Genomic DNA, 25619 nt, shown 5'->3' with positions numbered 1-25619 from the left:
CAAAGTTTAAACCTGCTTTAAGTGCGGCTTCGAATTTAGATTGTTTCAAAATATTCATAGTTTGAAGCAGATAGTTATTACTTGAAGTTTGCAGAACTTCTTCTTTAACCTTATATCGCCAGTATCTTATGACATCTAACAATCCCAGATTTGCATAGACATCTTAGGGGTCTATTTTTGGTAAAGATCAAGAACCAGACTTAGTTGGTTCATTTAAAATTGTAATCAATTACAAAGCGCGCGTTTGGAGCGTTTAACTGCGGAACTACAAAGCAAAAATACAGAATATGTGACTGATACTTTAATCACAGAGAGAAAGTCGAAGCATCTCTACTGCGCAATCTAGCATCACGCATCTGTTGAAAAGCAATTACTTAAGCACATATGTCAACAAGAGAATTGGTTCATAATAAATACCAGGTCTGCTTAATCGCTCCAATATCTGACAATTCTTCTGAATATCTATCCTCGTGTCGAAACACGAACTCTGGCCCAATGGTCTACTTCTTGCGTCCTTCTCCACGGACTATCTTTGACCTTATCAAGGCTCATACAAGTTTGAGAATAGAAAACAAAACAATCTACAAAGGAGACATAGATTTACAAAAATTGAGGAATCTTTATTGATGAACTTCAAATCTCAAGTATTACAAAGCAAAAAGCCTTTCTCTCCCAAAAACCCGAATGCCCTTTCTCAAGAGTTGGGGGTCTCTTTATAATCTCTTCTATCTCTATCCTTTCATATCAAGATAAGATATGAGAGAATCTTGCTTTCGGTAGTACATGAAAATAAGATATGAGAGAATCTTGCTTTCGATGTTACATGAAAATAAGATATGAGAGAATCCTACTTTCGGGTAACCCAAAGGACATCCGCACAGTGATTCAATCAAAGACTAAAGTACTTAAATGACAGATGGTGTAAATTCTAGCAACTATTGTCTTATGCTTATCCTTATCCCTTTATTCAACTATACAAGTGGGATCGCTTACACTGTAAGAGATTCTTTTGCAGGGAACCTTACGGAAGACCTGTCTGCCACCAATGTCGGACAAAAAGACTTTACAAAATGACAAAAAGTTCTAGTTGGGCTTGAGAAAAATGAGGCACTCTGAATCTAGACAAGGTGTCATTATTAAAAAACTGAGAGTAAATTTCTTCCTCACATTCCCAAATTGATAACTCAACATATTCAGGTACTTCATCTTGAAAAAGCAATAAGCCGAAAGGATTGAGGTCTAGATCTGACATGGCATGAAATGACTCATAATCTTGTGAAGAGCCACCCATATTTCCTCCGAATCTTCGGAAGAAAAGACTTCAAGTGATAAACCAATGAAAAGTTCCATTGGCGCGAAGTGTTGCAAGCATTTGGTGATTGGTAATACAACTGATATCCAGAATTCTTTTGTATAGGATTCCTGACTGATGAGCACGTGGTTCAGTGAATCCGAGGATTTGTAATAATCGGAGAGAGTACAGGTAAAAACATAATGGACTGATACCATAAATGTCCCACCATTCTTTAAACCAATCAGGTGTGGGGTCTTGTTCTTCAATTTGTGCTACTTGCATTCCATGAAACCGGAAGGAAAACTGCACATTGTAGAAAAAAGAGTTAGTTTTATTTTCAAATTGCATACCTGTATACCAAGCTTTCTCTTGGCGTTTATGACTCTCATTATTCTGGAGATTAGCTGGCAGCAAGAAACGGTCAATGTAGATCTCACAACAGACGAGATTTTCTTCTGCATCTTTGTGTAAAGTAAAATCAAGATTTCCCATATCTTGAAGGAAACTTAAAGCTTCAAAAGCTTCATCATTTCTTTGCAGTTGATCATCCCATGAAAAATAATGTTGTCCAGTCCCGTGTCGGTACTTAGTTTCTTTCATAGGAAACCAGACTGTTTGATAATCCATTAGAGATTTTTGAGGATCCAGAGAATAAGAACCATCAGCACATTCAATGTGGATTTCATTTTCTAATCTCCTTATGACATTACATCTGAGGTTATTTACATCATTTGCCTGTAAAAATTCTCGGCTGAGAAGATCTGCAAAAGAATTTTTAATTCCATAAATGAATTCTACATCAAAACGGTACTGGGCCAGTGTCATGATCCATCTTACCATAGCTGCATCTTCAAAATCACATTTATGGATGGCAAACTTAAGAGCCTAGCAATCTGTTTTGACTGTAAAATGCTTGTAGATCACAAAATCTTTGAATTTAGCAATCCCAAGACAGACAGCTCGAAGTTCTTTCTTTAGACTAGACCAATTCTTTTGTGTAGTTGACCAAATTCCAGAGGCATACTGGCAGATTTCATATTCTATTTTCTTTTCATTGGGATCATGTTGGCAGAGGATTGCACCCCATCCAATATCACTGGCATCTGTAATTATGGTTTTGGGCCATTCTTCATTGATTGTACTTAAAGGAGTTATTCGGACGAGGCCAGCAACTTCTTGAATGGAAGTTTGAGCGGTAATTGGCTGAGGACGAGGTGAATTGCGAATAGAAGCCCAATTAGTAACCCATTCTGTTGGGGGCTTAAGATCCCAGCGGGAAATCATTTGAGGAGCAACAAGGTTTAAGCCATAGTCGTGAGTTATTAGGGTGGTAAACTCGGACTTTTCAGAAACTTGTTTGACAACAGAAGGAGTAGTTTTTTTATAAAACTTGACAATAGAGCACCAATGAATAGCAACATTTTTGCTATTGTCTTCAAAATCATCATATCCATGTGTTTGGATGTCGAGCATTAAGGCATTAATGGCATTAGGATCGTCCAAGGCAATAGAAAAATCAGGGACACATGACCAAGAAATTGGACCACAAGCTAATGTACCTTGACATCCTCCAATTAAAGCTTTATGAAAGGCTTTCCATTGGCGATCAAACACGCAAGAGAAGACAGCAACATCTTGACCATTTCTGTGAAGCGGCTGAATACCAATTTGAACATGGCGAAAATGAGCAACGTTTAAACCGGCTTTAAGTGCGGCTTCAAATTCAGATTGTTTCAAAATACTCATAGTTTGAAGTATACGGTTATTACTTGAAGTTTGCAGAACTTCTTCTTTAACCTTATATCGCCAGTATTGTATGACATCTAACAATCCCAGATTTGCATAGACATCTTTGGGGTCTATTTTTGGTAAAGACCAAGAACCAGACTTAGTTGGTTCATTTAAAATTGTAATCACCTTATCATGGATTGTATTAGAGGTATGAAAACCAAATTGTAACTTTTCATTTAATTCTTTTTCTTCTTCTGGTGGATATCAGTCACGTATTCTGCATTTTTGCTTTGTAGTTCCGCAGTTAAACGCTCCAAACACACACTTTGTAATTGGTATCAAAGCCAAGTTCTTCTCCTAAATGGCTTACTTTTATGGATAATTTCACTTCAGCCCGAAGTTCTCCTTCATCTCAAATTCAAAAGCCAACTCCCTCTTACATTTGTGAATGAGAGGGTCTGCACCTGTCAAAAAGAGGTCGTCCACATAAAGTACCAGAATGAGAGGTTTATCATTTTCAACCTTGAAGTAAAGGTTCAGATCGACTTCACTTTTAGTGAATCCCAGCTTCATCAGATAGTTATTGATCCTCTCATACCAAGCACGGGGTGCTTGCTTCAACCCATAGAGAGCTTTCTTCAACCTACATACATGAGATTCTTGATCATGAACCTCAAACCCCTCGGGTTGTTCCACATAGACTTCCTCTTTGATCAAACCATGCAAGAAAGCAGTCTTGACATCCATCTGGTAGGTTCCATCCTTGCAAGGCAGCAAGGGCTATGATCAAGCAGATAGTCGTGTATCAGGCAACAGGTGCAAATATCTCATCGTAATCTACACCTTCCTTTTGAGAGAAGCCTCGAGCAACAAAACAAGCCTTGAACTTTTCTATACTACCATCAGCTCCATGCTTGATTTTGAAGAGCCACTTGGAGGTGACAACCGATTTTTCCTAGGGTCTAGGGACCACATCCCGGACATTACTCTTCATAATTGACTCGTACTCTTCATTCATAGTATCCTTCCATACTTGTTGCTTCACGGCTTCTTCAAATGATGAAGGCTCATTTTGAATGATAGTGCTCATGACGGTCAAGTATCCTTGATACCTGTTCGGCTTCTTGCTTTCACAGAAAGTCCCCCTTGGTGCAATATGTTTCTCGGCATCTTCGAGAGTCTCCCTAAGCCATGAGGGTCTCCTCTTGGAGGAGGAAGGCTCATGAAGAGGATGATCTATAGGATCCATAGGTTCATCAACATCAGACATCGTTTCATCCTTTTTTCAACCTGATTTTCGGTGTCAGCTTCTTTGCCCTTTCTTAGGATAGGAAGGTTGTTGATCTTCCTGAGGGTCGTATCTTCGTCGAAGGTGACATCATGACTTATCTCAACTTCCTTTTGCCCAACCACATAAATTCTATATCCCTTAGAATTTTCACTATAGCCCACAAAGATTCATTTCTTCCCAAACTCACCCAATTTGCTTCTTTTCTCTTTTGACACATGAAAATATAAGGGACTTCCAAAAATTCTAAAATGAGATACATCGGGTTTCTTACCAGTAAACATTTCTTCGGGAGTCTTGGAGTCCAATGCTTGATGAGGGCATCGGTTTTGAACATACACAACAGTATTTGCAGCTTCAGCCCATAGAAACTTCGGAAGCCCTTCATCATGAAGCATGGCACAAATAGCTTCTACAATAGAGCGATTCTTCCTTTCAGTGACACCATTATGCTCGGGAGTGTATGGCATTGTAGTATCCCTCTTAATGCTAGCTTCTTTGCAATAATCTTGGAATTCATTGGATCCGTACTCGGTCCCATTATCAGTCCTCAATATCTTGATTTTCTTCTCGGATTGGTTTTCGATAAAGGCTTTGAAGTGTCAGAACCAGGTGAGCACTTCATCCTTCTTCAAGAAGTAGATCGAGGTCTTGTGAGAATAATCATCCACAAAGGTGAGATAATATAAGTATCCTCCCAAAGAGTTTACGGACATCATACCAGATATGTCGGAGTGGATCAATTGCAATATATCTGTGGTCTTGCTATTACTTGAGGGGAATGGTCCCCTTGTAAGTTTTCCTTCGGCACATCCCGGACATACACCTTCATGCTCTACTTTCAGCTCGGGCATACCTGTCACCATCTGTCTCACATCGGGTAGCACCTTATAATGAAGATGGGCAAACCTTCGGTGCCATACTTCAAATTGTAGAGATGTATCGCAAGACATGGCTCCCAATGGACTTCCTCCAACTTGATACAAAGTGTCAACCCTGAACCCAAGAGTAAAAGAATCTTTAAAATTTCTTTTCCAAACACGTACCTTTCCATCGATGAATGCCACCTTGAATCCTTTGTCCTCCATGGTTGAAATGGATACCAGGTTCTTCTTGAGATCAGGCACATATAGTACTTCTTGCAAATGAATAGTATTATCTTGATTCAATGAAGGGTAACATTCCCTACTCCCTTCACAGGATAGGTGGCATCGTCTCCAAGGATGATCTCCAAGTTTGTCTCCTTTTCTATCAGATTAGAGAGGGATTCCTTATATCCTATGAAGTTCCTTGAGGCACCACTATCAATCAGCCAATTTCCCAAAGTGTCTGGAGGAGAGGCAGTGGAGAGGGCCAATATAAGATAGTACTCTTCTTGCATATTGTTAACAACATTTGATTCTTCATACCTAGAGTTCCTTGATTTCTTGGAGGGTCAACCATTTCCTTGATGTCCCGCATTCCTTTTTCCTTTGCCATTGGACCTACCATTCCTTTGATCGTTGTTGTTGAAGTTGCCCCTGGAATGATTGTGATCATCATCATGCGATGTGTCCCTTCTATTTGGACACTCCCTTGCATAGTGGCCAAACTTATTGCAAACAAAGCACCTTCCCTTCCTTCCATTTTTGAATCTCGGTCTTCCTTGACTTTGCTTCTTTGAACCTGCATTATTCTTCCTCTTGGCATGAGAGGAGAACGCAGTGGGGTTGCTTCTATTAGAAGGCATTTCTTACTCCACCAATCTTGTTTCTTCTTGAATGCATCCCGACATCAATTCTTCAAACTCTGGAATTTGATCATTGTTGAGAATAGTGGTTCTAAATACATACCACTTACGTGGGAGTCCTCCAAGGGTGGTGAGAGTAAGTTCCCTGTCAGGAATGACTTCTCCAATCGAGAGTAGATCATTCTTGATCTCAGTAATCCTCAAGAAATAGGATTGAATGTCCTCGTCCTTGCCCTTCCTAGTATCCTTCAACTTATTCTTGAGAAATAAAATTTGATTAGCATTACTAACCTTGAACATGTCGACCAATCTGTCATAGATTTCCTTGGAGGTCTTCAATTCGGAGATGTAGGCCCCCGGATGCTTGTCAATGGAATCCCTGATAATCTTCTTTGCTTTGACTTCAGCGCTATTGTACTTGGTCTTCGCAGCAGCCAGTGCATTTGAAGGAGGTTTAGGGATTTTACCCTGCACATAGTCCATCACTTCTTTTACTTCCAAGGTCAAATCAAGAGACATCTTCCATCCATGATAGTCAGATTTATCATGGAGCTTGACTTCAGCCGGGAAGTAGAATGAGGAACCCATTGAACCTTTTGTCCTTCTCCAACTGTCTTTGGTGATTGCTCTTTCACTCTTGCTTGGGCTTTGTCTTCACCTCAGCTCTAATACCATGTTAATTTTAGGCAACAATGGTATGTTCTATGGGATGAGGAACCCATTGAACCTTTTGTCCTTGTCCAACTGCCTTTGGTGATTGCTCTTTTACTCTTGCTTGGGCTTTGTCTTCACCTCAGCTCTGATACCATGTTAATTTTAGACAACAATGGTATGTTCTATGCTTTAGAGAAATTTTACTTCAATTTCTTAATTAGCCCAATATCAATAACAAATTTAGCAATCACAGCAACATGATAGTAAAATGCAGATAGAACATAAACATAAACAATGAAAGACAAGCCAAGACAAGAGGACACAAGATGTGGCACCAACGAGGGACAAACCCCAATGTGGGGAACCCTTGATCAATTCTTCTTATAGTCTTCAATAGTTCAACAGAGAGAGAGATAGTACAATTTACAAATCTGATAATTTATAATAGTAGCAAAAGAGCCCTAACCAGAAAAGTCAACGCTAGTCAACAGGGCAAATTTGACCCTCAATATTCGGTCAACTTCAGTCAACTTCAGCCTCCAAACAGCAAGATGAATCAGCCCTCAAAATAGTCAAATTCAGCCCAGTCAAAGTCTGGTCAAATAGCCCACATGCGATCAGCCCTAGCTGCAGTCAACGCTCTGTCAAACTGTCCAGAAATTCAATCTCCTGAAATTTCGGCCTCCTCAAATTTTGCTCTCCTGAAATTCAGCCTCCTGAAATTTCAATCTCTTGAATTTTGGACGTGTGGAGAGAGAGAGGCCCAGAAATCCGTACCCAATCAATGAGGAGAGAGAGAAGTGTGAAGATGAGTGTGTCCAAATGAGGCTAAGTCACCTTTTATTTATATGCAATGTTGAGGATGAATAGACATGACTGTTGGGCTTCTAAGCCTACATAAGTTTGTTGGCCAACCTTGACCATTTGACCATAATCAAAATAAATTCATAACTTCATTTGTACATGTCAGAATCGGATGATCTTTAGATCAATCCTACACCTCTCGACGAGAGGAATCCACGAAGAATATCAGTTGTCATAAATAAAATGACCCATGTGGAATTTGGCCCTAGTTGCCAATTTTAACAACGTTGAATCCCCCTAGGGTTTGTCGTGTTAGCACTTTGAATTCACCAAATTTATCTCCAAATAAAAGATGAACAACAATAAGCACTTTAAATATTCAGTTCACCAATAGATGTGTTAGACAAAATTGTAGAAACCATCTAGAAATGAAATAAAGGCTACATATAAGTAAGAATACACCTTCAAGCACCAAACCCTAGCCTTAAAATTTCACCAAACCTGAATTCTACTGCTGCAATTTAATTTCCAGATTTGATAATCACTTTACATCAGTCCACAAGACACTTCTATAGGGTTGTTTTGCCTTCTTAGTGTTAGAGATCAGCAATTAAGCACAAACCCTTGAATAAAAATGTCTACAAAATCAAATAAACCATTAATTTTGCACTAGACAATGAAAGAAATCTTAATTTGGATTTTTCTTTGATTTAAACCGTTAGATTTCTTTCTAAACGAAATAAAAAATTAAAAGGATTTTGATTTCTAGGTTTTTTAGTTGGTTATTAGGCTAAGACAAGTGCCTTTTCTCTATTAGGGCTTATTGGGTCAAGAAGTATGCCCCTCTAAGAATTGGTAACTCCTATCTTAAGGATTAGGTTAAGAGATTGGAGCACTAAAGTAGAACAATCTCACCCCTGCTCCCTGAAACCTTACTCTGAGCAGGAGCACGCTCCCAAAAAACGAAACCATGGTTCAACCTCGATTTGTGTGCTTCTTAGAAATTTGGAGCTACCATGCTCTAATACACACTCCCACATGCCAAACTACACTCTCATGCATGTTCCCATCACGCTTCCTGTGTAATCCCTAGGCATTCCATGGACGCTCCCTAATGGTTACATTAAATTCTTAAAGTAGAAGGATAAAATGGAATGATGTAGAAAATGTAAAAAGGAAAGATAAAGGAAATATAAACTCTCTTAATTTTTTAACACTACCATTAATTGTTTCAGGATTTTTGAGAGTGGTTCCAACCTCATCAGACTTCATATGGAGAAAATATAGTTTCATATCCCATTCAAAATTCAGCAAACTTGATGGTTTTCAGGATTTCAAGATCAATGGGATTGTGGCATTTCATTGGATTCTATCATGTATGAGGGTATGTAATTGGATTTAATCAAGAGCACCAAGCCCTTATGTACCCCACTGTTAGTGGTGTTTATTATTGAACTCCTTTGGCATGGCCTTAGCAAAAAAGAACCCTTCACTCAAGCCAAAATCAATGATCAAACATGCTAATTTTCTACCATAGTTTAAGGCTTGGATTAGGCAGCTTGATCAAAATTGGGCAGTGTCGATCGATGTCCCTATCGAATGGAGGTAGAGAATGAAGGATGATACTAATGATGAGGATCCCGATATAAGTGATGGTGAAACATTGTTTGCCAAGGAGTGGTGAAACATGCATGGTGATGCTAACCCACAACTATAACATTTAACAACATGGGTGCTTTCATAATTGGTGAGCACTTCTTTTGTAGAGAGGTGTTCAGCAATTAGCTCAGCTTATTGTTTTGGACCTTTTGGTCATCATATTTCGGTGTGTAGATGGCCTATTTTGTAAACATAAATATTTGGTCATATTATCGTTGACCATTGCTAGATAACCTATTTCATTCCATTAGTTAATGGTCTACTTTCTATTATATAACTTAAAAATTTATATGTCAGTTTGTAATTGATAGAATCTAGATTGTAGATGATTGATGCTCTAATAATTAATCATTAATGTACTATGGATGCATGTCTATCTTGAATTATGTACAAATATGCATGTTTTGAGATATTCTGCAACTAATTTGGCATTCTGGATGTTTTTTATAATATAAATGCAATATAATATATATAGACGCTTCCAAGATGCTTCACTTCTAAGGATTTTTGGAAAATGACACTTCAGTTCTCGAAAATGACACTTCAATTCTCAAAAATGCTCCCACTTTGTGCAACCTTGCTCTTATCTAATCACGATACCATATGAAGACCAAGGCCCCACAAGAAAGGATTCATTGAGGGAAAAACGTTCACCTATAAGATCAATTATGGCTTAAATAAAATACTTGAAACCCTTACCAACAAACCAAAGGAAGAACAAGACATGAAATGGCATTTACCAAACCAATAAAGGAAAATAGAAAAGAATAAACCTAAGTTGCACGAAACACTGAAACGTTTGGAAACGCAATCCCCATAAAATGAAAACATCAGTTGAAACGTCGGGTGAAACATTATATATATATATATATATATATATATATTGCATTATCTTGCAAGGAAAAAAAGAATGAGACACATAAATGACATTTTAGAAGGAAAACCCAATCTATATTAACTCTCATAGATGATTACATGATTCAAAATCCAAAATTATCCTTTATAGATGAGGTTGTACATCCAAGATTCGAAAACCAACCTTTATACATGAGGCTTTACATCCAAAATCAGCCTTTATACGTGGCTATATGTGCTGAAAATGAAATAAAACATGAGCTAATGACAAGTACAATTACATATCTTATAATCCTCATCCTCATCTTCATTAGCAAAAATAGAACAAGGTGCTTTTTTAGCAAAACTAGAGTGTGGATTGATTAAAGATAAATTAGTTTGTGGAGTGATTAGAGATAAAATTTAGTGGTAGATTAAATATTTTTTGGCCATATAAGGGTCCCACACCCTTTTTGGACGCTAGAGTGAGCCCCCAAAAGCAAAAAAAATCATGGCAACAAGGCAAATTTGGGCCAAAATACCACTGAGACGTTTCAGCGACTTTTCGGTGGCATTTCCAAATCAAGAAACGCCACCCAGGCATTTCGGCTACATTTCGATTGTATTTCAATGACTTTTCAATGTTTTGGGTACTAGTACAGCACGAAACGTCGGGTTCCTAGACGTTTCGTGCAACATAGGAATAAACCCTAGACATCTTCCCTCTAAGTGGTAGACTTACCACTCAAATGGACTTATCTTAAAAGCCAAAAGAAGTCTTAATATCACAACAAATCTTTCATGCACCAAAAAAATAACCAAGGAAGAGAGTGCTCTAAAAATTGACACCAACACCTCTAATAGGTAGATTTTCAAAAGGTCGTATTCTCAAATGATATCCAACAATTCACAACAATTTGGAATGAGAAGAGAACCTCTATTTATAGGTGAGGCGTCTATATCCTTCTCATTCCTTATTATTTTCAACCTCCCTAAGATTAGCCTAAAAGAATTTCAAAAAAGTGCCTTGTTATCCACATAAGGATGGAAACTAAGGCGAGCTACAAGCAAGAATAACAAGTTCCAAGAGAGGGGATGTCTCACAAAAGAGGGATCAACTTGGTGTAAAAGCTCCACATTCCCTTGAAAATGTATAGTCCAAGCCTCAAAACATGGTGTATAAGCCTCTCAAGCAAACAAGGTACCAACATCTAGCCTCTAAATATGGAACAACCTCGTGGGATGAGTAAACAAGGCCCCAAAAGGCAGGCAGCTCCTCAAATACTGCTCATAAGCCCTCAAAATATGTCTCCAAGGCATGACCTGTTGAAATTTAGTACCGGAGGACAGGTGGTTCCCTAAGGCTTTGATCTTTGGCCTAGGGAAAAGTGTCCAAAAGAATTTAATTTTTCTCCTAAAGTAACTTTATAATTTTTATAAAGTTAAATCTAATTTGAAAGTGACTTTAAGTGATAAAGTTACTAAGTCTAATTTTAAAGTGACTTTATAAAGTCAATGAAAAATTAGAAAGGAAAAGTGACTTTGGAAATAAATGACTAAGTGGGTCTTTATTAAAGTGGGGTGAATTAAAAAATAGAAAGTGAGATTTAAATGAGCATTTAATCTCAGCGATTGATCTAAATCTATTTCAGCCATTGGATTTAGGGATCACCCAAAAGTCATTTAGGGTTGGGTTAAGGGAGGAAAAGGAGAAAAAGATCATTCATTCTTTCATGAGCAGATTGGGAGAAGGAGAGCAAGAGAGCAAGGGAGATTTCTGGACAAGGAGGAGAAAGAGGCAGCAGTTTGGCACACACACCAAGGCAGCACTTCAGCAAATCCGAACAGCATAAAGAACAAGCAGAAAAAGGCAGTTTTTGTGAGCAAAATAGTGGAAAAAATTATTTTTCAGCACAAATATCGAGGAGGCGATTTTCTGCACTTTTTCCGAGGGCTGTCCGTACAAGTCCGTACGGCCGTCCGTACAGTCTGTACAGTCCGTACGGTCCGTACATCCGTACGTTCGTACATCCGTACGGTCCGTACAGCTCTTCCAGCATTTTTCAGATTGTCGTTTGGGCTGAAAACAGATAAGTTTTGCTTGCTGGAAATTTCTGTTTTTGCTGAAATTATTTGCTGAAAATTTTCTCTGTAAAAGGCATTTTCCAGAAATAAAGAAGAGCTCTCAAACTGGTTTTCCCCAAGAGTTGTAGGGGGTTTTTCCAGGGTCAAGTTGACCAAAAATCACTGAGTTTAAATGTGTTTTAATGGTTGTTTTAATTGCTGATTTTTTATTTCTGCAATTTCCAGCACTCTGAAAAATTTCCAGAATTTGTGTTTTCAGCAATATTTATTTTTTCAGTCTGTTAAATGTATGGCTATGGGAATGGGCATTTAACTATATGGGAGAAATAAGGTGAAACTGAAAACCGGGGTGGAAAACAGAAATTTTTTACATGGTATCAGAACTTGAGTGCTGAAGGGCAGTTTGGGACAGCAAAAGAGAAAAAATACAGCTGCTGATTTTTTCACTCAGAAAATTCCAGCAAGCTGATTTTTCATAAACAGCAGGTTTATCTTTACCACAGCAGTGCTATTTTTCAGTTTTAGGACAGCAAGATGTCATTGGGATTGAGGGTGGAGGATAGGTTGGATGGGCATACAAATTACAGCGTTTGGAAGGAGAGAATGCAGAGTATCTTTGAGGAGGCAGAAGTCTGGGATATCATGGTGCATACCGCACAAAACCCTGTTGTTGTGCCTACTGATGCTACTCAGTTGGCAGCTTATAATAAAAAGAACAACAAGGGTAAGAGGCTGATTCTAGACGGAATCAAAGACCATTGCATTCCTCATGTGAGAGGAAAGAGCAATGCCCATGAGATGTGGACAGCATTGTCCAATCTCTACCAGAGTACCAATGAGAACCGGAAGATGGTCCTGAAGGAGAAGCTGAAGAACATTAAGATGGGGAATGATAGTGCAGCTGGATATCTCACAAAGATTACCAATGTGAGAGATGAGTTGGCAGCGATTGGAGAGGCCATTCCATCCACTGAGTTGGTGCGTATTGCAGTGAATGGCCTCCCCCGTTCATGGTTGAACTTTGCTGATGGGGTTTGTGCACGTGAGACCCTTCCCACATGGGAGAGGTTTTGGGATGATTGTATTCAGACAGAGATCAGGAAAGGACAGCTTGGGGCAGCCAAGCCAGTTGAGCAGGATGAGGACGTAGCACTGATGGCAGGAGGCAAGAAAGGCAAAGGGAAGAAGCAGGCTTCCACAAGCGGTGGTGGAGGCAAAGGCAAAGGTAAAGGTAAACAAGGTAACTCACAAAAGGACTATTCCAAAGTGAAGTGTTGGAATTGTCAGAAGATGGGACACTATGCAGTTGTGTGTCCGGAGAAGAAGAAGAAGAAGGGGAAGACCCAAGATGTGGCAGCGTCAGCTGAGATTGAGGACTTTGCAGGTCGTTTTGACCGGGAGTTTGCGTTCACTACATGTGAGTCCTCTAGTGCAGGATCACCTGCCACACAGGTTCAGAGGGAGCATGCTTTTCCCTCGATTAGCGGAGCATCTACAGGTATCTGGTATGTGGACAGTGGGGCTTCACGTCACATGACAGGAGTCCGGGAGTACTTCTCAGAGCTTTCAGAGAGTGGCACTGATATTGAGGTAGTACTCGGTGATGACAGAGTTGTTAGAGCAGTCGGGGTGGGGACAGTGACATTTCAGAGGGAGTCCAAACCTCCCTTGAAGGTGTCAGAGGTTCTTTATGTGCCAGGGATGAGGAAGAACCTCATATCCGTCTCAGCTTTGGAGGACAGAGGATATGAGGTACTGTTCAGGGAAGGACAGGTGTTGATGTATCCCAGGGGCTCTCCAGTTGATTCAGCTAGAGTGATAGGTGTACGCCATGCAAAGGTGTACAAGTTTGCATTCCAGCCCCCTTTGGCATTGAGCTGTAGTACCGACAGCAGAGCTAGCAGTTCTGAGCTGTGTGAGATTTGGCACCGCAGGATGGGGCACATGTCTCATGGAGCCTTGAGGACATTGCGGGAGATCACTACAGGTGTGCCAGATTTCAGTACTGATCACCATGATACTTGCAGAGGTTGTGCGATGGGCAAGTTTGCCAAATCCCCTTTTCCCAGCAGTGACAGCAGAGCGACGGGGATACTTGATTTGATTCATTCCGATGTGAGCGGTCGGATGTCTCATGTTTCCTTGAGTGGATATGAGTATTATGTGTTATTCATTGATGATCACTCCAGGAGGACCTGGATTTATTTCTTGAAGACCAAGAGTGAGGTCTTCAAGCGGTTTCAGGAGTTCAGAGCTCTTGTGGAGACACAGACAGGTCGGAAGATCAAGTCCCTGAGGTCGGACAATGGAGGAGAGTACACCCTTGGAGAGTTTGTTGACTATTGTGCGGAGGCAGGCATTAGGAGGGAGTTCACTGTTCCTTACAACCCCCAGCAGAACGGGGTTGCAGAGAGGAAGAACAGATCCATCATAGGGGCTGCTAAAGCCATGTTACATGATCAGGGGTTGCCATTGTTCTTGTGGGCAGAGGCCTGCAACACAGCTGTTTACTTGCAGAACAGGAGTCTGCATCGTGCCTTGGGGCACATGACTCCTGAGGAGGCTTTCTCTGGGAAGAAGCCTGATCTTGGTCATCTTCATATCTTTGGATGCATTACATACTCCTATATACCCAAGGAGGAGAGGACCAAACTAGAGCCCACCGCAGAGAAGGGTATCTTTGTGGGCTACAGTGAGACCTCAAAGGCCTTTCGGATTTACATTCCTGCACAGAGGAGAGTTGTTGTCAGACGGGATGTGAAGTTCGAGGAGGACAGGGCCTTTAGGAGGTCACGGGAGTTAGAGTATCTGGATCAGCCAGACCCTCAGCAGCAGTTGAGTCAGTCGCAGGGATCCAGTGGGCAGGGATCAGGAGGATCCGGAGGTACATCTATGAGGATGTCAGGTCCATCAGTGAGCAGTGGCTCGCCGAGCCAGAGGGGTGGTGCTCCGGGCAGCATGCAGAGCAGTTCACTAGGGAGTCCACTGATGGACAGTTCACACGGTACCTCAGCTTCTACAGGTTCAGGTGCAGGCAGGAGGACAGCAGACAGACAGTCAGGAGTTCAGGCTACTGATGGGGATGAGGAGGAGGAGTTTCATTCTCCTATGGGAGAAGCATGCTCAGGGAAGAGGAAGCCCAAGTGGCTTCAGGACACCTTGAGAGATGCCACATCTGTTGCTGAGCCGAAGAGGCCGGTCAGAGAGAGTAGACCACCTGAGAGATTTTGTAGCTATATGGCGATGGTTACCAGCATCCTTGACTCTGAGCCTTCTAGCTATGAGGAGGCAGCTAGCCAGCAGGTCTGGAGAGAGGCCATGCAGGAGGAGTATTCTTCTATCATGAAGAATGATGTTTGGGAGGTGGTGCCGAGCCCTGAGGGCAAATCCGTGGTTACTTCCAGATGGCTTTACAAGGTAAAGCATGTTGCAGATGGCAGCATTGAGAAATTCAAAGCGAGGTTTGTGGCTAGAGGGTTCTCCCAGGTAGAGGGAGTTGATTATGAGGAGACCTTCGCTCCCGTGGCTCGATATACTTCGATCCGCTCCATTATATCGATAGCAGCAGAGATGGGTTGGAAGATCCACCAGATGGATGTGAAGACCGCATTTCTCAATGGCTTCATACAGGAGGAGGTGTACATTGAGCAGCCACAGGGCTTTGAGGTGCATGGGAAGGAGTCCCATGTGTGCAGATTGAAGAAGGCCCTTTATGGCCTGAAGCAAGCTCCCAGAGCTTGGTACTCCAGGATAGATGCATACTTGCAGGGGATGGGTTTCACAAAGAGTGAGGCAGATCCGAACCTTTACTTTATTGTGATTGGTGAGGAGCCTCTCATTCTGGTGCTGTATGTGGATGACTTGATCATTACAGGTGCAGAGAGACTCATAGAGCACTGCAAGAGAGATCTTGTGACGGAGTTTGAGATGAAGGACATCGGCTTGATGCATTACTTTTTGGGTTTGGAGGTGTGGCAGGAGGAGGGGCATTTCTTCCTGGGGCAGGGGAAGTATATTGTGGACATCCTTAGCAGATTCCACATGGAGGATTGTAGACCCATGTCGACACCGATGATCACCAACTGGAAGAAGCTTCATGCTTCGGATTCCGAGTTGGTGGATCCCACATTGTACAGGCAGCTGATTGGTTCCTTGATGTATTTGGTCAACACCAGACCAGATATCTGTTTTGCAGTCAACACGATGAGTCAGTTTATGTGTGAGCCTAGGAAGGTTCACTGGGTAGCTGCAAAACACATTTTGCGGTACTTGCAGGGGACAGTGGATTATGGTCTGGACTACAGGCAGGGAGATGGAGTGAGATTGGCAGGATACACTGATTCTGATTGGGCAGGTTGTGCTTCTGATAGGAAGAGCACTTCAGGGTGTTGTTTTGGGTTGGGTTCAGCAGTAGTGTCATGGTTCAGCCGGAAGCAGCAGTCAGTAGCACTGAGTTCAGCGGAAGCAGAGTATATGGCAGCCAGTCTAGCTAGTTGTGAGGCCATCTGGCTTCGCAAGATGTTGTTTGGCTTATTTGGTCAGCCGTTGAGACCTTCAGTGATTTACTGTGATAATCAGAGTTGCATTAAACTCACGGAGAATCCAGTATTTCATGACAGGTCAAAGCATATCGGGATCAGATATCATTTCATCAGAGACTATGTTCAGAAGGGAGTTGTGAAGCTTGAGTATATTTCCACTGATGAGCAGGTTGCAGATATTCTTACCAAAGCCTTACCACGGGGCAAGCATGTCTACTTCAGAGACAAGATGGGTGTGGTGAGGAACACCTTCCTCGGTAAGAGGGAGTGTTGAAATTTAGTACCGGAGGACAGGTGGTTCCCTAAGGCTTTGATCTTTGGCCTAGGGAAAAGTGTCCAAAAGAATTTAATTTTTCTCCTAAAGTAACTTTATAATTTTTATAAAGTTAAATCTAATTTGAAAGTGACTTTAAGTGATAAAGTTACTAAGTCTAATTTTAAAGTGACTTTATAAAGTCAATGAAAAATTAGAAAGGAAAAGTGACTTTGGAAATAAATGACTAAGTGGGTCTTTATTAAAGTGGGGTGAATTAAAAAATAGAAAGTGAGATTTAAATGAGCATTTAATCTCAGCCATTGATCTAAATCTATTTCAGCCATTGGATTTAGGGATCACCCAAAAGTCATTTAGGGTTGGGTTAAGGGAGGAAAAGGAGAAAAAGATCATTCATTCTTTCATGAGCAGATTGGGAGAAGGAGAGCAAGAGAGCAAGGGAGATTTCTGGACAAGGAGGAGAAAGAGGCAGCAGTTTGGCACACACACCAAGGCAGCACTTCAGCAAATCCGAACAGCATAAAGAACAAGCAGAAAAAGGCAGTTTTTGTGAGCAAAATAGTGGAAAAAATTATTTTTCAGCACGAATATCGAGGAGGCGATTTTCTGCACTTTTTCCGAGGGCTGTCCGTACAAGTCCGTACGGCCGTCCGTACAGTCCGTACAGTCCGTACGGTCCGTACGGTCCGTACGTCCGTACAGTCCGTACATCCGTACGGTCCGTACAGCTCTTCCAGCATTTTTCAGATTGTCGTTTGGGCTGAAAACAGATAAGTTTTGCTTGCTGGAAATTTCTGTTTTTGCTGAAATTATTTGCTGAAAATTTTCTCTGTAAAAGGCATTTTCCAGAAATAAAGAAGAGCTCTCAAACTGGTTTTCCCCAAGAGTTGTAGGGGGTTTTTCCAGGGTGAAGTTGACCAAAAATCACTGAGTTTAAATGTGTTTTAATGGCTGTTTTAATTGCTGATTTTTTATTTCTGCAATTTCCAGCACTCTGAAAAATTTCCAGAATTTGTGTTTTCAGCAATATTTATTTTTTCAGTCTGTTAAATGTATGGCTATGGGAATGGGCATTTAACTATATGGGAGAAATAAGGTGAAACTGAAAACCGGGGTGGGAAACAGAAATTTTTTACATGACCATCTTTGTATCTCAAGTAAAGTCACCTCCATTAAGCATAGAAGCAACCTTCCAAATCATAAAATGAATCATAAAACCCCCGACAGCTAGTGTGACATCCAAGTGAGTGGGGCCAGCACTGAAATCAAGTGTAGAATAGCTCAAAAGTGACAAAATAGGAAAGCACTCTAAGACCCTCAACATGGCATGTCAAGAGGGGACCCATGCAAGTGAAAATAGCTCTTGACCCATGCAAGTGAAAATAGCCCAATTGTGCCTCGGAGGATGTGACCAATGCCTTGAGATACATGAACTTCCTCAAGGTACATGAAATGCTATGATCTGCAAGACTACCTCAGGAAACGTGTAAATGCATGAGCAACTATAGAACCATGTCAAGAATCCATAGCCAAAGTTTGACAATACATAACATAAGTGTGCTTCTAGATAGCTACAACAACCTTTACAACAAAAGGAAGTGACTGAAACTAGAGGTTCCCTTAGATGGTCTGTCCTAGTAAATCCACTCCAAGATGCCCGCATACCTTATCTAGGTCATTGATGACCAACGTGATGGCAAGTCACTGCCATCAAGGAAAAGTCAACCAAAACAATAAGAGCAATGCATATCTCGAAATGGGAACTAAAAGGGATGTGTCATGACCAATCACAAAGGGGTCTGGGCTACCACGCAGGCCAAACACTTTTACATGAGTCATCCAAGCATGGCCCAATACAATACATGGGTACAGCAATAGTCACACTTCTGCCTCATCATGATACAAAAGATACAACCACCCATCCACATGATGGGCCACATCTGGCAAAAAAAATCTAAGGTGTGCTGAAGTGAATGAGGTGCAACACGAAGCAAGATCTCAATTTCCAAAGCTGTTAAGAATGCTACAGGCTGAGCAATGAAGAGTTGGCTTCCATGGGATTGATGTCATTATGGACACCCAAACAATGGCTGAGAAACATAAAATGATAAGTTAAGCAGAAAATGAGAGTGCATATTGTTGCCAAATGGTTAACAGCACGAAAGCTAAAGTGAGGAGGTTAGCATGAATGCTGAAGTGCAGAGGTTAGTGGCCCTGGGCCTGCCAGAACCTTAGGGCAGTAAGGGCAAGCTCATATCAAAGAATAAGATGCTTTAGGGGATTAAACAAGTACAAGAAGAAGCAGATACGATAGAAGCCTGGCAGCAAGCACCTACCCCAGAAAACACATTGAAAGTTATTGGGACACCCATCACCTTGGTTACACCATCAATAACCTAATAGAATTCACAATTTCACACCACCCACAATTCACAAATTCTGTGTTGAGTTGGGTATGCTGCAAAGGAAGATGAACAGGTTCAGGATCCCTTCTGACAATCTTGTGTCTTGATTGGGACAGCCTCTCTGAACCCTTAGAGTGGGCCATCACATTAGAGGAAGAAGTGGGCACCTGAAGGAAGCAAAGATGGTTAAAAGCACGTGAGACCAAGAGGGAAGCTGACCTAAGTTCTAAGTCACACGTTCAGGACTTTCAAGTTTCCTAAGGCTTGAGAAAGCAGGGAAAAACATTGACGGTGTTTCATCTTCCTGCAGTTCAGAGATAGAGTATCAGAGCAATAGAGCAGCGAGCATCCACGCACAAAGTACTAGAAATGAGGATTTGCCACTCTGGCTATATGTTTGTTTCCCTCAATTTTGTAGGTCTTCTTCTTATATCTCATCCCCTCTTCTCATTCCAACATCCTTGAGAGCAAAATTTATTGTAATGCATGGGGTATGCTAATAGCATTTTGTAGCTCTGCTCCCCTGCTATCATTTTGCACTTGAGTATATCATAATGTGGAACTGCTGAACTCTGTAACAGTTGCGATTCAGGAACCTATTACCATCCTGGGAGTTAACAAATTGAGATTGTTCAGCATTATTGAGCTTCATGATTGACTGTTGTTTATGTGATGCATTCAAGTTACTGCGTTCATTCTTCACAATGCCTGGTACATTATCTTCTACTTAATCTATGAATTAGATTTATGTGTTTTCCTCGTTATCTTCTGCATCCCAATATTTAAATTTTAAAATCTCTATGTCATATAGTGAGGGATAAAGATGCCCAATGGAAAGGCATCTGTGTGATTATGCTCAATGGTTTGTTATTTCTGGTTATTTGTTCTCTCCTTCAAACAGTTTATTGCAAAGCTACACTAACTATGTGCTGTAAAGAAATATCTGAATAATACCAAGGATTGACCCACTTTGTCCAGGGATCCTTTCTCTGGGTCTACAGTGTGGAGGTTATAACTTATATTATTATACCTCCAGCAGATACGCTGGCATCATTCCTCACCCATAATAACATCTCGGGGGACAAAACCATTAGAAATCACCTCTATATGGGTAACTGGGGATATACAATATATGAAAGACCAGGGAATAGTTTGTAGATTATTGGGATGGTGGTCGTTAGAACAGACTGTACACTAGTTGATCTCTGCTAAGTGGCAGATAAAAGGCTCTATTGTTTTCAAGCTCTGCACTAAGCGGCTTTTTATAGTCATCTCCATGCATTGTGAAGATCATGAGAGAATCTTTGGGGGGGGCAATATTTCCTCAACTCTTCTGGTCTTCTTACGAGAGAGACTCAACCCTGCCAAGAAGGATTTCTCCAAGGCACTCTCTCAAACCTGCACATAATGATTTCTGCAAGGCACCAGAGCGGATCCCATTCTATTTGTTTCCACTTGAATTTTGGAGAAAAGAGATTCTGGAATACATTGGCAACACACATGAGATACTCATCGAATTTTTTGAGTGAAAAATACACCACATATGCACAGTTCTGAGCCCTCATGAATCTTTTTAAACCATTACCAGAATCCATAATGTTAGAATACCAGGATAGAGAATGGAAAACATTGACTACAAGCAAATCCCCTTTCAATGTCAAACATGCCATGAGTATGGACATCTAATGAGAGACTACCCAATGAATGAAGAAGCATGCTAGGAGGATCATGTCGATCCTGATGAGCTGTAAGAAGTATAAAACCAAATCTAAGGGGTCAAGGAAAAAATCGTAAAAAAGGATGGGAACTAAGGAACTAAACTCTAAGACCAGAAACTGAAGCCCATTGCTATCATCGAGAAGAGAAAATATGAGCAGCAGTAAGAGAGACAAACCTGCAAGGAGAAATACCTGAGAGGAGAAGAAATACGCAGCAGAGAACATCTGTGCAAAGTGTGAGGTGAAAATGAGAAGTGGAAAATACAACAAAGAATGCAAGAAGTAGAGACCTAAACCACATAGTCGAGAAAGTGATTTGCAGAACTCAATCTGCAGAACAAATCCAACATACAGAAGAATGGATAAGTGCAGAGAGGAGGCAGATATGTGCGCTCAGTGCAAACATAGAATTGGCAGACTACACAAACTCGTGAGCAACCAGCCATAAACATGCACAGACAGACAGAAGGAACCCACGCGAAGAAACAGCGAGTAACCAACAGAAAATTCTTCCGCATATTGAGAAGAAGAAATGCACATTATAGGAGAATCTGCCAGATGTGAGCATGAAGAGCAGTAAAAGAACAGTTGCAGGTTATCCCAGACACAAACAGAAATTTTTTATCCCTAGCAGACAAAAACCAACCAGTAAGTGACGTTCATTAGATATGTTGGTCAGAAAAATTCTAGCCCTAGATCCGAGAAGAACATGTCCAGAAGATATGAAAGGTCCAGATAAATCCTCAGTTACAATAATAACTTCAAACGTATGTATATTTTGGAGACATAAGTTCATTTCCAGAAGTTCTTTGTTTCAAAATTTCTGTCCGCAAAATTATTTAGCAAATTTTGTCATAGGTCTAGAAAGGAAAAAAACTATTTCTGTAGCAGCACGTAGTGGATTGTGACAATGCCGTGGCATTGCGGCGGTTCTACAGAAGTGAGGCAGAACAGAGGTCAGACAGTTTAGCGATATACAAAGGTTATCCATAAAACTTAATTTAAAATTCATACCTTAAAGATGTTGAGTGACCAATACACATTGTCAGAATCACGGAAATTAAACGGAAAGAATTATGCATCCTGGACCATCTTAATGGAGAACATATTGTCGGATAAAAAAGTTTGGGGTTTGGTAAACGGCACAAAAACAAAACCCGCCATGGATTAAGATGCACAGCAAAATTTGAACAGAGAAATAGAGAAGCCCTACTATTGACCTTGTCGGCAGCAGAGCCAATGTTAAAGCATTTAAGGAATGCAAAAGATGCATAGGTGGCTTGGTATAAGTTGAAAAATATATTTGGGATTGTACATGGATCTAGGTAGCACTCTAGCCCCTTAAAATTTTCAAATAAATTACATTTCCAACATAAAATCCAAGCACTAATTTGTTGCGAAATACATACACCCCAAATTGCTCAGCTTACAGAAATATTCTCACCAAACACAACTCCGATAAAACCAACACCAATAAACTGCTAGAAATCTACTAATAGAAATAACCCAGATCATAAGACGGTGTCATAAAACTCATCTGATAGCCTATTAATATTCTTGAAAAATTATCGACTTACAGACTGGCTGAAAATAGCCAGGAGCTTCTGCAAAAGTGATTTAGAGATGCTCAAAACCCGTTGGTAATTCCGTGAAATCCACTGCACTTTTTCCGTCTCTGACCTCGATTGCAGAAGCTCGTCAAAGGCAGATAGAAGCTCGTTGAAATGAGAGAGCACTTGAGCATACTGTGTAGGCCTAGAAAATGACTCCCTCCATGCATAATTCACGATATAATCCCAACCCGCTGAGCCTACAATCCTCCACCATCGTACAGTGCTATGCAATCCCTCTGCAATAGTCGTCGCTCTCTGTGACCCTAGCAACACAAACAACGTCCAATTCAATCATATTCACCAGGAAATCACCATAGGTGATACGATGGAAAATGAATTGAAGTATGAGACAGAGGAAATTTGCCAAGATGGCATTGGTTCACAGGCGAGGTAGACCCACTATGGATTCCTTGCTCGGTGTGGACTGTCTCAGCCATATAGCGGGCATGAGTTTTCAACAGCTGAGGCTGGGTGCGATTATGTTAGGATATATAGATACCCTCACACCTAGCACTCAAGCTGAAGGAGGTAGTCTCTGTATGGTGGAGGTCTGAATTTGAGATTGAAACTGAATGGAAAGTAAAGGAAAATGGTTGATTACTGACGGAATATCAAATTCATTCATATTTACTAGAAAAACGAATGTAGAGATGTATGAATAGAAAGAGAAAGCTGAGGGTTGATTTGAAGTTCAGCGACCTGTGAAGTCCCCGCGCGAGGCTCTGAGAGCGGCAACTCTGCTCATGATAGACTGGAGAAGAGAGGAAACCTTTCGCCAGCTCTGAAAAGCTGCAGAGGCCGTCGAGCAGGCACTGAAGGAATAGTAATTATTCCATGCGTTTGCCGTTGGAGATTGCATGGTCATCGCCAATACCACGAGTACGAGGCTCAAACAACGCTTATTTACCATGTTGTTTTTGACACAGAGAGCAACACGAACGTAAGATGCGACTTGACGAGACAGATGAAAAGTTTGAGCCGAGTATAATCTATGGATGTATGTATAAGGTAGACTCGGGGGCAAGGCTGGTCACAAAATGAAAACCGCCCTTGTAACCCCTCCTGGTTTCTTCTTCATGTCTATCTTTCTTTTGATACCATTACAAGACGTTCCTTCTTTACTATATGAAGCAGTACAAAACGTTGTAAAGTAAAGAGCTATTAAAAACGGGAAGGAAATCAGACCTTTGCTTTTTCTTTGGATACCATTCATCTTAACCTTGCAATTATGAAGCATTACAAGACGTTCCTTCTTTACTATACGAAGCATTACAAAACGTTGAAAGTAAAGAGCTATAAAAAAAAAAAAAAAGGAAATCAAACATTTTTTTTATTTCATATATTATTACTAGAAAATTGTAAAATAATGAATGATATTTTAACGTCTATGAAACTAAAAGTAGTTTATGGGACTATCAACTTTTTTGTTTTTTTTTTTTGGAAATTTAGTTTTTTTCTTATTCAAAGTGATGATGAGCTGATCCAACTTTCTAAGAGTCCCCTCATTGAAAAGACAATGCCAAGGAATTGATGCTAACATACTGCCATAATTGTCCCTGATGTCTCTCAAAGCATCACATTCCAAAATGAAATGCTTTTCCGATTCCACTACCCCAGAAGTGAAAAAAGTACACACCCGTTCTTCCCAAGCTTCTTTAGGTCTCTTCCACCGTCCTGTTTCACACCGAAATTGATGTGAGTTAGTTCTTAATTGAGCATTAAGAATCTTTGCTCTCCACGAAATGTTGGCTCCAATGTAATCGTTTGCTAGAGATCACAAGTGGGGTTGAATTCCTGAACATAGTACTTCTCTTTCTACTAAACTCTTTTCCCCATATAGGCTTACGGAACTTGTCCATAACAAAATTCTTTAACTCCTTGTTATTGGTGGGACATACATTGAGGTAAATATTCCATTTTTTAATCCATTTGTTGTTTTGTCTCATCCATGATTTCTTTCTTTCACTTGTGCCTTCATTGAAGATAACTTTCGGCCATCTACCTATTCCCATTTGCTCAATTCTTTTTAGATACCTTATAAGACGCACCATAGCAATTGCTTTGATGGGAGTTACTCCTGTTTCACTCAACATTATCTCATAAGGAACCAAACTTTTTATTTTGAACTTGCTCATGATCAAGCGTTTTTGGATTTTCTCAATTTGTTTCCATTTTGAAACAAGGATGTTGCTAGCCCACAGTTCACACCCATATAATATCACTGGACAAACTAGGAGTCCAAAAAGCACTTTAATCGTTTTCCAATCCCATAACTCTACCTCTCTACATCTGTTTTGAAGTGCATATAATGTTTTCCACCCTCCTAAAATTCTCTTCTTTCTGCAGTTCTCCCAATTAAGTTTTTTGTTGAAATTGATCCCGAGGTACTTGTATTCATTTACTTCTTCAAGAATGTTGCCTTCAAAGAAGAACGTATGTTGGCTTTGCTTCCTTTTATTAGAGAAAATCATTATTTTGGTCTTACTGGTATTGACTTGCATCCCCACTGCTTTACAAAAATGCTCAAGGGCATATAGGTGCATCTGCAATCCATGGGTCGATTTAGCAATCAATACAAGATCATTAGCATATAAAAGAAGCTTTATCACAAACTCCCCCAACTGAACACCATCCCATCCTTGCAGATTTAATCACTCTTCCAATTTGTCAATATATAAACCAAAAAGGGTAGGGGATAAAGGGTAGCCTTGCTTGACTACGGTGTCACTTCTAAAACTTTCTGAAAATGCCTATTGAAGTTCTAATTTTGACTTTCACCTCTTCATAAATCCTATGGACAACAACTCAATATTGCAAGGGAATTTCAAGTTCTTCCATTCTATGCCACAACTTATCTCTAGGGATCGTGTCAAATGTCTTTTTGAAGTCAACAAAACAGCAAAATACTTCTTCTTTGTCCCCCCAAACCTTTTCAATAATGTGTCTCAATGTGATACCATGATCTATTGTCGAATGCTTTGGCCTAAAAC

The 25619-nt window shown here is 40.5% G+C and overlaps 1 protein-coding gene across 3 annotated transcripts in view; it reads right to left on the bottom strand.

Moving 5' to 3' along the window:
- Positions 1 to 23741, bottom strand: part of LOC149205257 (adenine phosphoribosyltransferase) — a 155141-nt gene extending 131400 nt beyond the window's left edge. For 2 of the 3 annotated variants that reach the window (XR_016252437.1, XR_016252436.1), the window contains exons 1-2: positions 23329 to 23741; positions 22594 to 22892 (exon numbers count right to left, since the gene is read on the bottom strand). Coding sequence is in view for 1 of the 3 variants with exons in the window: in XM_089394966.1 (XP_089251092.1) it covers positions 22594 to 22892; positions 23329 to 23539 (510 nt within the window). In the remaining 2 variants the exon portion in view is untranslated. The remainder of the gene's footprint in view (positions 1 to 22593; positions 22893 to 23328) is intronic. The other variant, XM_089394966.1, reaches the window with a different exon arrangement.
- Positions 23742 to 25619: the final 1878 nt, after the last annotated feature.

The sequence above is a fragment of the Pinus tabuliformis genome, chromosome 1_2, assembly GCF_031772625.1.
Source record: "Pinus tabuliformis cultivar Carrire ecotype Pingquan chromosome 1_2, CPIR1, whole genome shotgun sequence".
Taxonomy (NCBI): Eukaryota; Viridiplantae; Streptophyta; class Pinopsida; order Pinales; family Pinaceae; genus Pinus; species Pinus tabuliformis.
The sequence above is the reverse complement of the archived record's forward strand: the minus strand, read 5'-3'. Positions and strand labels throughout refer to the sequence as shown.